Here is a 15,573-nt window from a genome sequence, read left to right as displayed (position 1 = left end):
CATTAATACATCACAAAAACAAGTACATTACCTTTTTGTTTATTTTTAATGATAAATAAACAGTACTTTTATATTGAAAATACCGTAGTTGAAAAAATAAATATCGAAAATATCATATTTTCAAAACAAATCGGATATATATCGTGATATATATCATGATGTATCTTGAATGATATATACACCCCCTGGTAAAAAATAAAATTTAAAAAGAAAAAAAAACGCACAGACACACACACAATGTTTACAAAATGAAAACATAATGCTACATACCAAAAACTCATGCAAAAACGTAAATAACCTTGCCCTTACTAAGAAGATGCTAGAAAACCTTAAAATTAGGTGACACATCCGTTAAATGTTAGATCATTTGTGGGTCCAAGACTTGAACAACTTACACATAAAATTTTACAAATAGGAATGTTCGTTAAATTAGAGAACAAAACTGCCACATTCAAAGAAAGAGAAGCGATTGAATAATACCATCTATGAGTTTTTGAACTTACAAAAAAAAAAAAAAAAAAAAAAAAACATGCTATTCTTTTGCCGACTGTTAGTGGGGTCTCCATTTAAAGCTCAAGAAAAGCACATAGTAATTTCAAATCAAACATCCTTTTATCATATCTTATAAATGACGTAGCTTCAAAAACCTAGTAGAAATAACTTTAAATCTTCGTGAATAATAAATGTGATGTCATAATTGTTTCAGTAAATCAAAAAAAAAAAAAAAAGGTACGGATAATTCTCAAACCAAACGATAACATTTTGATGCTACACAAAACAAACATGTATAAGAATCGGTAGATTCATTTGAAGTGAAATTTTTGTATAATTTCTAATTTCCGCCATTGCTCCTTGCGTGTATACTCAGACTCAGTATATATAATCAGTTCTTTTCAAAGTCACATCATAAAGAAAGAAAGTAAAGAAAAAAAAAAAGCAAACGAGAAAAGTCATTACACGAACTCATATACTTCTTTACACGTTTGAATCCAAAATCCCGAACCTAAACTCCCAATTATAAAAGACGCTTCAACAGAAACATGTTACAAGACTACAGAAAAAAAAAAAATCTTTACCGTACATCGTAAATCATTTTTAAGTGGAAAGCTTTGCTACATTTTCTAAGAAAATCTGTATCCGATCTTTTGAAAGGAAGTTTTTTTTTTCCCTTTTCTTTCTGTGATTTATTTTTCGCCTTCTTTCATAAACTTTTATTTAGATTTTTTTATTCAATTTATCCTTTTTTTTACGTTACTCTTATAGAATGCATGTAGCTCAATTCTTTTGAGAAAAGAACTAAATCCTCGAGCTTTAATTGAAAGTAAGGCAAAAAAGCTGTGTATTTATATCGAATTTCTAAAAATCTAGCTTTTGTTTTGAGTAAAATATTATTTAAATACAACGACTTCAAGAAAAAGTTTTAAAACTCATGTATCGCACAAAATCCGAGAAAAATATTTAGTAGGAATTTAAATTATATATTAAACTAACAGAGTACAGTCAACATTTAACAATCTTTTTTCATATATACATAAGTAACATCAATTATTAAAAATGGAAAATGCTTGAAGCCTAGTTTCATTAACAAAAGCAGTTTAGGCAAAACAGGCATTTTCGCATGGTTAGGTAGTCTGATCATAGTTTATAAGGTTTGCTCAGATATACCTAACCATTGACAGCAGCAGGGGTGTCCATCCTCCCCCCCCCCCAAGTGAAATGGCGCGAATCCTCTCTCCAAAATAAACAAATAAAAAAAAATTCTCAACCCTCTTTCTCGAAGTTATTTTTTAGCTCCTTTTATTATTTCATTTTTTAAAACTTATTATTTTTATTAATTTATTTATAATAATAATTATTATTATTATTTTATGATAAAAGTTCTGTGCTACGTGAATGACATATGAACACCCACACACAAAGTAATAAAATAAAATGTAAACAGAATAAAATAAAAGAAAAAAAATAAATAATTTAAATAAAAAAAAATCAATGAATAAATTTAAATAAATAATTAAATAGAATAGAAAAAATATGGAACTATTGTAGTTAAAATGTAGACTGATACTCTTGAAGTTCCAAACATGCAGAAAATAAAGCAACAATTATAGTGTAAAACGTGCTATGGAAATGCAAAACCCAAACTTAAAATATTTAGAGCAGACAACTCTTGACAACTTAGATAAAAATTCAAGCCTGAAACCAAAAGCTAAACCATTATTTTTGATAATACCGCACTAACATTTTTTTTTCAATACTAGTATGTTTCAACGCGAAAAAAAAAAAACTTAACTCTTTTTTTTAGGCTCAACATTTTTTGCTAACCAAAAACAAAAATTTATGTAAAGAAAACCTTTTTACAACTCAGATTTGGAAGCAAAAACGATTAATGGCTTTAAGAAATTTAAATAATTTTCGAAGAAATGTTTTGTGTATACAACTACTGAAAAACTTATGCACTTCATTTACATCAAACAATTTTAATGCGTAAATACTTCTTTGAAAAAAAAAAGAAGTGAAAATAGCTGAAAATAATGACGGTGTGACCGACTTTTTTTTTTAATGAAATACTTTGATTTAATTTCGAATCCAGAAACTAAATACGTAAAAGTGAATAATTAATGAGAACTATAAAACAATAAATGTCTTTGTGTCCAACAAGAGACCAGTTTTAATTGCGAGTTAGCCAATAAGTTATTTTTCAGAAAGTTCGCTGGTGAAAGATGCGTTTTGAAAGTCTGCATATAAGTTTTTACCGCAAATATAGTAAGTATGCAGTAAAAACAACTGTTTCGAAAACGAGCTGACATTTAGCGCCATCTACCAGCGACGCTACAAAAGAAATAAGAATTTTTGATATTATTCCAAAATCACATATTTTAAAAAAGAAAACTTATTTTTGGCTTGTCAGTCAAGAATAACCTTGAAACTGAAAAATAAAGGGAAAAAATCCGAAGAAATCGGTCACTCTATGTACATTGTTATTTTTGCTGCCAATCAAAACTGTCGACACTTAGGAGATTTGCCAGCTTTTTGCCATTTAACACATTCCTTCTCTACACATATAGTTCAAACATTTGCTTGAAAAACATTTTTAAAAATTGGTGCCGTTTATTGACATATTTATTTTAAAAATCAGAAAAAATGAAATTCAAAACATAAAGGAGCAATTTCATGGTGAAGAATGACCCTATCGGCTGAGTTTTATTTCCAACAAAATAAAGTGCATGAGCCCTTATGCTCTTAAAGAGCGTATTTATATGTAAACGGTTTAAAAGTTACCGGGGAAAAAAACTCAAGCTAATGTCAGTTCGCGTACCGAAATTATGATAACAGACAAATATGTGAGATTTATTATTTTTTCATCACTTTAAATTAATTGAAAAGTTAAATACGAATCGTCACATCTTTAAGTAACATGTTTAAAATCATGTTTAAAATACAAAACATTATTTTTCATTTATTTTAATTTGATAAAAAATGAAACTAATATTTTCTAATAATATCTTTTAGGATTACAAAATATTAGAGAACACAGCATGAATTTTTAATTAAATTGTGTTCAAAAAGAACATTATCTAGCACTTGAAGGAAAAACAAATTTTCAATTACTGGCATACAATTTGACATAAATGAAGAAATAAAACAAAATAGTTCCACAAAAGTATGTTACAAAAATTCTTAACCAGTTGAATGCCTCGGGGAAGAAATGTGACAAGCCACAAGGGAGTGACTTTTCGATCAAAATTTGTGTTTATCATAACTAAAATTGAAATAAACGTGACAATGGATTAGGTCATTTGGAGAAAAACATATCTGATTTTAGTGTTTCAGAATATAGAATGTATAATACCTTTGAAAAATTCTACAAATATTTTTTTTAAATTAAAATTGGCCTACTGAAAAATTCACACCGTGTGGTATATCACATTCTTGCCCAAGCCCTTCATTTAACTTCGATTAAAAAATGTATAAAAATTAATTTTAAAAAATGGCGTTAGAAATAGCAAGAAATGTATTTTTTGGGATTAAAATCCGTTGAGTACCATGGGAATATTTAAAGAACGTATATTTTGCACGCGATGAATAAAATCTGTGTCACTATAAAATGTCAACTTTTCATACCGGACTTTTTACAGAACGCGGCGAAACTATCATATTAAGCAAAGAACTATAACACAGCGCCTAGAAGGAATTTTCGGGGTTCTACAGAGTTAATTCGAGATGGAATACGAAATTTTTGAAAACAATTTTAAGCAATAACATATAATATAGAACATAATACACTAAAATATTTCAAACATCCCAAAATCATTCTTTAAATGATTTTTTAGTGAAACATTCGACATTTTAAAGAGAATCGAAAATAAATTACTTTAAATACAAATTATTAACAAATCCAAAATGAATGTCTTTCAGAAAAGCATTCTGTAGAAAGAGCAATATAGGAGGTTACCTGATCTGCCTGTGGTAATCCGGCGAATGATCCAGCGTTGGTGACGTCATGGTGTCTGATCCGAAGTCTAAGGTGACGTCAGGGGAGGGAGGTGCACAGGCAACCTGCGCCACGTGCTGACTCTCGAAAAACTTCACCCGAACCTTAGCTGGTTGCAATCGAGATTCCTCCCTAAAAGTTAAAAATAAAAACCAGTCAACCTCTAAGATATTTTCAGTGAAGTGTTCATTCGCTATTGAAAAACGTATTACTAACCACAAAAAAAGTTGTTACGTACAAGTCACAATTGAAGAAAATTCGATGCAACAGAGAATATCAGCAAAATTAATGGCGTATAAATTGTTGTTTGAGACATTTAGTATCAAAACAGCTCAATTCGAAAATTTTCAAAAGGGTGTTTTTTTTTTCCTTTTCGAAATTTTTGATATTATACGATCATGCTGCAAAACGATTTGTAACAAATATCTTTTAATCAGGTCGAAAACCACTGCCGAAAACCGGTTTTACTTCCAAAAACATACCCATAGCTCAACCCTTAGTTTTCCATACCGCTACTGTAAAAACGTACGGGTAACATAAATAACATTTTATAATAATAATGCCTGTAGTACAGTTAATACATTCACATTTTAAACTGTACTACAGGCATAACAATGATAAAAAAAAGTGAACTTAAATAAAATTTTAATGCAAAAAACTAATTTTTGGAAACCTCAATCTAAGATATTTAAGTACATCTGTAAATAATTAAATAATAGTGCTAATTTTAACAAAAAAAAAAAAAAACCTAAAATGAAGACATACACCAAATGTTTTTTAGATGAAATCTTTTCCAGATTTTAAAATCTCTTCCAGATTTTATGTATATTTTTGTATAAAAACCGTAACATAATGCTCCAAAATGTAAAACAGTATAGGGTCAAAAATACAAATTACTGTAAATCTTTCAATCGGAAAAGTGAATAATGTTACTTGAATGCCAGAACTCAATATGGAACTGCGTTAATGGTTGACTTATTCTGCTGTGTGCAGGTAAAGGGCAGTAGCTGCAAATTTTTCATTTTTCTGCATTTTTGTCATTTATTGTACGTTATCTTTATTGTACAAGCTCGCCGATTTGGTTTCCGCTGAAAAAAGGGCGTGAAAAAGACGCCTAATTCCAACATTTTCCTATTGTTAGCATTGAATCCAAAACGCGTTTCTTCAAATATCTCGAAAACTCATTCTTGCAGATGCTGCCGTTTACCTGCACACGGCAGTATTTACGATTCGATATAAGAGAGAAAATACAAGAAATATGTTGAAATATTTGGTATTCTACACTTGAAATTTTCTGACACATAAAACATACGTATTAAAATGTTATGTTTATTAAATGAATTAGACTTCAAAAACAGCTTAACATTCAAAAACTATGCCAACTTGTTTCAGAGCAACAAAATACAAAAAGCATTTATGTTACCTCGCTTTTTCAGTCCCTCCCAAAATTTTTTGCTCAAAAAAAGAAAAACGAGAATCCAAGACAGCAGACTTTACCGTCTCATAATCCATGAAACACAAATCGTGCACTTAACCTGAAGACGAAGATTACGCAAAAACTACGTAATTTCTATTTCCGTAATTCCCCCACAGCTGCCACTAGACTGAACTGTGGCCAATCAAAACAAGGAAGAAAGCTCGGATGCAGGCATCATTCCCACTGAATTGCGCTAACTTTTGTCAGATATTGCTCGCTCTGCTGTTTCGAGCTTTCTAATATAAGTGACATACTTGGCGAACATACCTGTTGTCGTCGTCAGTAATTGGCAGAAATTAAAACTTGGGCCAATTTCGAAATCTATGTCCTCTTATAAATAAACGTTTTGAGAAATGACGAAATTCTAAAAGATGTTTGTTGCTTAGACGAGCAAGGCTAATACGTCACACCTAAATTGGATAATTTTATCGAAAGATAACTTTCTCAAGCCCAGTGGTTCTCAGACTTTTAGACATTGCACCCCCTTTTTAGACTGAGTATTTTGGCGACCCTCCGAAGTTTTAGCTCTGTTTGAACCCCAAAACAATAATTAAACACCAAACAAATGGTTAAGTTTTATCCTTAGAAACACAAGTAACTAATAAAGTAAGTGTAAATAAATTTTTGTCCCTTGAATTGTTTTATAATAAGAGATAGTAGGGCGATTCTCGAAAAAATGTACCGCGCGTAACGCTAAGTTATTTTTTTTTTTTTCCAGCTTACCAAAGCCTTCAAAAAATAATGCTGTTGGGAATAATAGATGCTTTAATATACTATCAAAGCATAACAGTTAATCCCATACTTAATTAATAGTTACTTGAAAAAAATAAAAAACCTAACGTTAGGCACGGGACATTTTTTCGAGAATCGCGAAGTAGTAGACCTTACTGATTCTATAACCGTTTGCGCTCCTTCAAGTTCCATCAGTGCACGCAGTAGGAAAAAGAAACAAATAAAGATGACTCATGACATCGACTCTTTTTTTTTAATGAAAACACAGCAGTAAATTAATGTTTTTTAAACTTTTCAACTCTATCGCAATCATCCTGGACACATCCCGTCACCACCCCCTTTTGAGATACCCCCCCCCCTGTAGATATAAAATCATACCCCCCAGTAGATATAAAACCAGCACTAACATAAAAATGTGTCTTTTTTATGTTTATTTGAAACAATTTTTACAGTTAAAGTAAGCTTCATGAAATCTAGTCTTTATTAAGAAAAGGAACGTATGCGGGTAGAACGATATGGATTACAATTTCAACTCTCACAAAACCAACCTTGCTTTTTTTTCCAGAAGAATATTAAAATAATTTAAATTTTGCACGTCGAAAGATGCTGCTAATTTACTACTGTTTGACCACGGATTGTATGGAATTGGCAAACATCCAGTTAAAGCGACTCCATCTGAATGAGGGGGCAGAGTGAAAAACAACAGAACATTTCTAAGGAACCCTGTACCCAAAATATAGATTAGGACAGCGATGTTGTTTTGTAAATATTTCGTGATTAATAAAGTGGCCAACACAAAGAAGTAGAAATACCGCCAATCTGAAACAAGAAATAATTCGAATAATAACACCAAAGAAAAGTTTTAATCTTTCAATTCTAAGTTTTAACATCAAATAGGGGCACAAAGTGTTGGGGGGAGGGACGAGGGGGAGGCGTTAGGGCGTTTAAACCCCCTACCCAGAGTTATTTACTTTGCACCATATTGTCTCAGCAAGTGATATATATGTGGCTGTGAAAGGTCGGAAATCTGGAAAATATCGACATTAACTGGCGAATATCAACATTCACAAAGCAAAGACATCGGCGAAATTTTCAACCAAGGACTGTTTGACCAAACCTCGTAAGAAATTCTAGCTGAGCGAGGGAATGTTTTTTGTTTCTCTTTGTAAGAATTGCTGGTACGAGTTTCGCAGAATCATTCTTCATAGTATACAAATGGAATCATGAACATTACAATTAAAGTGATATTATGTAATTATAATTTTATAATTTCATTTCTATGTACTGAATAAAAGGTATCGATTCTCGCTAATTAATAAAAAGAAAATTTTCACGTTTCTGTACAATTGAGCGGCGAATAAAGAATAATTTTATAATTCCATTTCTATGTATTGTATAAAAGGTATCGATTCTCCCACATTGATAAAAAGAAAATTTTCACGTTTCCGTACATTTGAACGGCGAATAAAGAATAATTTTATAATTCCATTTCTATGTATTGTATAAAAGGTATCGATTCTCCCACATTGATAAAAAGAAAATTTTCACGTTTCCGTACATTTGAACGGCGAATAAAGAATAATTTTATAATTCCATTTCTATGTATTGTATAAAAGGTATCGATTCTCCCACATTGATAAAAAGAAAACTTTCACGTTTCCGTACATTTGAACGGCGAATAAAGAATAATTTTATAATTCCATTTCTATGTATTGTATAAAAGGTATCGATTCTCCCACATTGATAAAAAGAAAATTTTCACGTTTCCGTACATTTGAAAGGCGAATAAAGAATCATTTTAGAATTTCATTTCAAATCCTGAATAAAAGTTATCAATTCTTCCACATTAATGAAAAGAAAATTTTCACGTTTCCGTACATTTGAACGGAGAATAAAGAATAAAACTACGAAGTCAGTCAAAACATTAAAGAAGTAAAAGAAAGAAAACCGAAAAACAAGTGATTTTCATTAGAACCCACGCAAATGGATTTATCACTGATTCCTATCGGTCCGAGTAGCATTTAGAGAAATTAGAAGACGTTAGAGAATCTCTTCGTCTAAAAGCCCGTAATCTTCATAATGAGACTCCTACACAGTTCGTGCGATGTTTCAAGATAAGGTAATGTCTTTCTTCATGGAGAAATATTAAAAACTAAATTGTATTGCAAGCAAATACTTAACAGCTTTTTACAGCAAACAGTTCAGTATTTGCTTGTAATTCTGCCTTAACTATGGGGTGGTTACTTGCAGCTTTATATTTGAGGCAGAGAGAGGGAAAGGATGTAAGTGCCAAAATTACAAATTTGGAGATAATAGTTACAAATGGTAGAAAAAAAATCTCCCCTGTTTTTGTGGCAAGTGATGGTACTAGTAGCTCTGGCGGGTGCTGCTCTACAGCATGATTTAGAGAGAAAAAATTCAATGAAAGCCTACCTAAGATTTGAATTTCAAACATGTTTAACTTGAAACTTTAAAAAGTCCACTTGCATCCTTTTGCTTCTCCCTGTCTCATCTGTATGTTCTGGATTATAGAACTTTCTTTAGAGACGAGTTTTCCAGAACTTTCTCGAGGATTTTACGTTCAGGTAAAAGCAATTTATTTTGACTGAAAATCGACATCTTTCCTTTATTTTTTTGTTCATTAACTTATTTACTTTTTTTTTCGTTTTATTTTTTAGACATAAATAATTAGCTTAGTGTAAACTGGCGAGAATTGGCAATCGTTAGCGTGGTTAATTGCCTGCTTTTTAATAGTAGATCTCAGTTCAAGGAGAAGTAATAAAAACAAGACTTGTATTTTCTGGATTTCAGAATTTCCTCTGAAGAGAAAAAAATTCCAGATTTTTCTGTTAATATTATTTTACATTAAGATAATAACAATGCATTAATTTTTGACACACATCTCGACATGATCCCCCCCCCCCAGTTGATTTTAGATTTTGAACACCAGAAATTTTTAAGTCAAAACAAAAGAGTTAGTGAATTTGATACTCTGTTATTGGTTTTTTATTTTCTTTTTATTATTACTTTTAAAATATTATTTCATTTTACAATGTGCTAATAGAAAGTTAAAATGACTAGGCACATGTTAGCATGTGATGCAGTTTGATTTTTTTTGTTAGCAGACAAATGTCGACGAAAAATATGAATGTCAGAAATAAAAGGATTTGAATGAAAATTTTATTATTATTATTATTTTTGCAGTGAAACGGTAAACTTTCATGTCGTATTAAAAATACATTCATTGTGCATACAAATAACGAAATAAGGTTTGTAGGCGCTTCTACATAATAGTCACATTTTGTACAAAAAAAAAAAAAAAAAAAATCCGTTCTCTCTCTCTCTCTCGGAAATTCGCTCGGTAGAAATTCACTATAGTTTCACGTATTCATATATTTAAACAAGCTATCCAAATTCATGAATGCAAAAAATAAATAAATAAATAAATATTAATTTGAGTTCTAAAATTTTGAATTAAAATTATGTTTTTCGTTTCGCAATTACGAGTTGCGACAAGACCCTACTCCTTGGAGTTATTGTTTCTAGAAACGGCTCCTGTTCCCCCAAGCCTGCCCGTCCTCCTAGGCGGTTACGCGCGCGCGTGTGTGTAGGTGCGCGCGTATCCATGTGTAGGCTTGTGTGTGTTGCGTAGGCCTGGTGTATGCACATAGACGTGTGTGTGAGTTTGTATGTATATGAGTGTACATGTGTATGAGCGTGTGTGTGTGTTGTGTATGGACGCCACCGACCAGGAGAAGCGGATTCCGGGGGACAGTATTCAGGAACAGAGGCAGGTGCGCAGTAGTGCTGCAAAGGCCCCTGGTCCACGCTGAAAAAGGAACCAAACGCCAAGGACTGTCAAGTGAGAACAATAAGCAATCGTGATTGCTCAAAAACATATTATCTAAGTATCATTCGGTACAAAAAAAAAATGGTTTTCTTTCTCTCTCTCTGAAATTCGTTTGGTAGAAATAAACTATTACTTTGGCGCATTCATATATGTAAAAAAAAAAAAACAATTCAAATTCTTGTTAATACGGAAAATGGCGCCTTGCAATCGTACGCAATTATCTCGTTTGGTGAAAGTCGTACAAAATAATTTAGTTCTCTTTCCTGGAAATTCGATTGGAAGACATTAATTGTTTTGCGCATTCACATGTTTGACGGAATGAAAATAATTCGGTTATCTCTACTGGAAATTCTAATGTAGAAAGAATTGCTTTGACGCATTTGTTTTTTTAAACAAACTATCCAAGCTCATGAAAATGACACAAAGTTTCTAGGCGCTCGTACATCATCGTCTTGTTTAGCAGAAAGAAAATTCTTTGGTTTATTTTTTCGGAAATTCGTTTGGTAAAAATTAATTATTACTTTGACGCATTCATATACTTAAACTGTCCATATTCATGCAAATAATGAAAAAAATTTCTTGGCGCTCGTATATCAGTCTTGTTTGGAAAAAAAAATAATTTCATTCTCTCTCTCTCTTGAAAATTCGTTCGGTAGAAATTCATGCAATCATATATTTAAACAAACTATCCAAATTCACGTAAATAAGAAAAATGTTTCTTGGCGCTCATACATCACAGTCTCGTTTGGAACTAATTTGAAAAGAAAAATAAAAAACTTATCCTTGATGCGTAAATTTATATTTACTATCCAGAAAGGGCGGAAGATAAAAAAGATTCAGTTTTTCTGTTCTTTACTTAACTTGTCTGCGCTTCACTTGGAAGTTTCAAGGCCAAACGATAAAATTATTCAGAGTAAAATAAAAATAAAGGAAAAACAGTCAGCTTTTAGTGCGTGGTTAATAGAGCTAATAATGTTGAAAGGAGACGAGTCATGGTCACAAGTTTGACGGAAGCGAACGGCTGACACTTTTAGGGTGGAGAGAGTTGTTCTTTGACGTCGATGGAACCATCTGTCGACGATCACTCAGTGAATGCCAAGAAAGTTGCTTTTTCGCATCAGCCGCTGAACTTGCAGGGAAGAAAAGTATCACCGCAAGCAAAGGTCGGCGAAGAAGAAAGAGCATTATGATACAAAACTTTTGCGTTTGTAATTATTGGAAAAGCATTAAGAATGATTTGAGGACAGCGTGGTAGAAAGAATGTCATGGAATGTGTTCTTTGTATTAGGAATTTTAGAGCATTTCTAAGAGGCAAACAAAAAAAAAATAAATAAATAAAAAGAAGAAATAGAGAGGTACGGGAAAATAAACACTTTTTTTTAAAATAACATTTAACAAGTGAAAACAACAAGACAAATGATACAAATGATTGAATGTGCCAAAGCTTTGCTAATTAAAAAAGAAAGAATTCTTTGCAAAAGAAAACAAAAACAGAAAAGTTAGGAGAAATGATTCAAAGGGGAAAAAAGCAAAGCACTGCTAATTACAATAATTTCTTATGATTTATAAATTACAAGATTTTAAAATTTTAGCACGGTCTATAATTTAGTTTATTATTTCTTCAATCACTGGAAAAATCTAGAAAAAAAAAATGGTACGGTCAGCACACTCTTGACAAATATATTTTTTTAAAAATCCATACACACCCATGTTTGAATTTTCGTTCACATAAAATTCATAAATTTCCCCCTAACGCTATAACTGCCACAGTTAGTTTGTTGTTGAGCGTGATTCTGCGTTAAAAACCATTTGAATCTTGTGGCACGTTCTTCAAAACTTCTTCATGGGGCAAGAAATGTTGCAGAGCAAATGAAAACGAATTTTAAAGACAACTTAAGATTTGAATCTTCGTGGAGTGCCGTTTCACGCTTTGCTTTTGTAAGTGGGTGCAAAAGTGAGCAAAACGACTATCCGTTCGGGTTACAACAAAATCTTTACTAATAATAAAACTGAAGGTCTCTCTGTCTGGATTTCTGTGACGCGCATAGCGCCTAGACCATTCGACCGATTTTCATGAAATTTTGCACAGAATTAGTTTATAGCATGGGGGTGTGCACCCCGAAGCGTTTTTTCGAACATTCGATTTTGTTCCTTTTCTATTCCAATTTTAAGAAAATTTTACCAAGCAAATTATCACAACGTGAAACCGTAACATGGGCAAGCAAATGAACACAGCAAATTGGCGAGAAATTCATCATCCATTATTTGTAAATATGCAGCCGAAGTGAATGACCTTTTAATTTTCAACTACGGGCAAAGCCGTGCGGGTACCAGTAATTGCAAAATAAAATTTTTAAAACAGTTCTCAAATAGTTGCCTGTCTAAAAATAAACACCATAGTAAGAAAGACTATAAACAATTAACAGCCCTATGCAAGGGTGGATCCAGAAATGTTTGAAGGAGGGGGTGGTTGATTTTCAACTTACCTCTTACTAAGTATCTGATTTATGAATGCTTGAAGGGTCGGGGAGGCAGCCACCGTTTTTTTTTATTTGAAGCACCTAAACTATAGAGATTTAGCCTAGGAGGTCCCTGAACTTTCCTTTTCCGTAAAAAGAGGTATTCAAAAATTGCGTTTCAGATCTTCAATTTCGCAACAATTTTGTTGGAAGGCCTTTAGAACCCCTCCTCCTATTATCATCAAAGGTAGATTTGCGCTTTCTGGAACTTCAGTTTCGAAAAAGTACTGGAGGAAAGTCTGTTGACTTATTTTTTCCCTAACACTACCTGAGATGTTTACTGTTGCGTCTTTAAAACTTCAATTTTGCAAAATGCCCAGAAGAAGGCCTTCTATCAAAGCTGAAAATAGTCTAAAATTGCTTTTGAAATTTCAATTCCGAACAGTTTCCGACCGGGAGATTTGAACCCCATTCCTTTCGCTATCGTCATCAAAAATGACCTACACTTGCGATTTAGGACTTCAATGCGGAAAAATTGCCAGTGCAAGGTCCCTCCATATCAGTCCTTGGCAGTAAGTTGCCACCAAAACGTAAAGCTAGTTCAGAACTACATGCCATTTACCGACAGCCTGGCTATGACATCCAGAGACTTCAGTTGCGTCCCTGTTATGGATTCAGCAGTTTGGAATATTCAATAACCAGGTTGAAGCAGATGTCCTCTCATTGAAGCTGAGATTACCTTCAAACTGGTAGTTAAAATCAATTTAGCACATCAGCAGCGAGAGTCAACAAGCAATAGTACGGATCAACTCGAATAAACGAGTTGAAATTGTTGATCCGCATTATTTTACGAGTTGCCCCGCGCTATTGCTTGCGGACTCTCGCTGGTGTGCAAAATTAATTTTAGCTATCAGTTTGAAGGTAATTTCAGCTTCCATGAGAGGACATATGGTTCCAGCTCGGTTAATGACTATTCCAGACTGATGAGTCCATACCAAGGACGAAACTGCAGTCTTTGGATGCCCTAACCGGGCTGTTAGAATATTACAAGAAAAATATAGTATAGAAGTTCTATAGCATGGAGAATACTGTTGGGTTTTAATAACCGTAAACTTTTAAGGAAAAAACTAAAATAAAAAAAAGAACGAATATGGGGGAAGAAATTCTTCTCATTGCACATAAGGAAACTAGTAAAATGGAACGCAGAAATATTTAAAGCTGAAAGACAGTTACTTCATAATGATATAAAAAATTACTAGAACTGATTTTTAGAAAATCACGTCATTTTTCTTTGTAAAAAAAGATAGTTGGTAAACTTTCAAAGTTGTTATTATTTTAGAGTAAAGATGGCAGCACTGACAAAAAGCGAGGTTCTCCTTTGAAAAATCAAAAATGGTATTTTGAAACTTTGCAAACAAAATTTTTCACACAAGATTTCTTTTTTGTTTTTTTATTTAAAATCTAAAAAAAAGTAATTTTTTCATTCATCAGATAACTACTTTTAGAACACCTTAAATACACAATTCCAAACAAAATGTTACAGACATAGAAAAGGCTTTTCGGCAAATTTTAAATGAATTATGATTTATTTTGCAGAAAATCAGGTCCATCATTTCAAAATTTTCTGCAGGAGAGGGGGCAACGACAAAGAGGTGTTTTCCCCGGTGAATTTTGTCTCGAAAAACAAAAACTACGCCCGCATATATGTAAAACGCATCGATTTATCAAAGCGGAGGGGGGGGGGGGGAGCGTTGCCCTCACCTGACTTCCTTAAAAACGGGCTTAAAGACACCTGAACAGTTTAAGAACTAAAAGTTAACTAGTTCTGCAAAAACACATAATTAAGGTTTTCCGGAACAACTTTGCACGAAACAAAACATTTTGAATGTGGGGCTAAATGTATAAATGCTTTTTTTTTTTTCTTTTTTTTTTTTTTTTTTGCATCGAATGACATTAAATTGGAGGAAGCATTTTAAAACGGCATTAAAAAATAAGAAGAAAGAAAATATGGCAGGTAATGCAAAATTAATAAATAAATAAATAAAAGTAAAATAAATAAATAAAACCCTCATTCTCGAATGGTCCTCAAATAAAATCCAAATGCCTCCTGATACCCTCACATTGCGAAACACGGCATGAAACACTAGATTCCCATATATATTCAAAGCACTAAGTCTTTCAGTCGGCATTTGAAATTCTATTTACCTTAATTCTCCTATTTTCCAAGTACTTATTAGTTCCTTCTGAGAGTTAAGTCCTTTCCCGCAGATTAACTTTTCAAAAAGTAGGCTCAAGTTCAAGATGTTTCCAACGTGATGAAAGACTACGAACTCTGTTTTTGACAGGATAAACATTTCACGGGAGGATTATTTGAGAGAAAAAAAAATATGTTTTTCCTACAAATGGCGATTTTTTGAGAATTTGATAAAATTGTCCAGTTTTCTATTAACAGTGGTAACACATGACTAAATTCTTTTTGCAGAAGAAAAAATTCCCAATTGATTCTTTTAAATGGGAGCAACGACGCCTGACTTTCAAAATCATTGGGTAATCAAATTTGGAG

General features: G+C 32.4%; 1 protein-coding gene across 1 annotated transcript in view; it reads right to left on the bottom strand.

The window, feature by feature from the left end:
• The window catches only part of LOC129216618 (uncharacterized), a 38,623-nt gene that overhangs the window by 20,103 nt on the left and 2,947 nt on the right, over positions 1-15,573 (bottom strand). The window contains exon 2 of the mRNA XM_054850835.1: positions 4,454-4,624. Within this exon, the coding sequence (XP_054706810.1) occupies positions 4,454-4,624 (171 nt within the window). The remainder of the gene's footprint in view (positions 1-4,453; positions 4,625-15,573) is intronic.

This window comes from Uloborus diversus, chromosome 2, assembly GCF_026930045.1.
Source record: "Uloborus diversus isolate 005 chromosome 2, Udiv.v.3.1, whole genome shotgun sequence".
NCBI lineage: Eukaryota > Metazoa > Arthropoda > Arachnida > Araneae > Uloboridae > Uloborus > Uloborus diversus.
The sequence above is the reverse complement of the archived record's forward strand: the minus strand, read 5'-3'. Positions and strand labels throughout refer to the sequence as shown.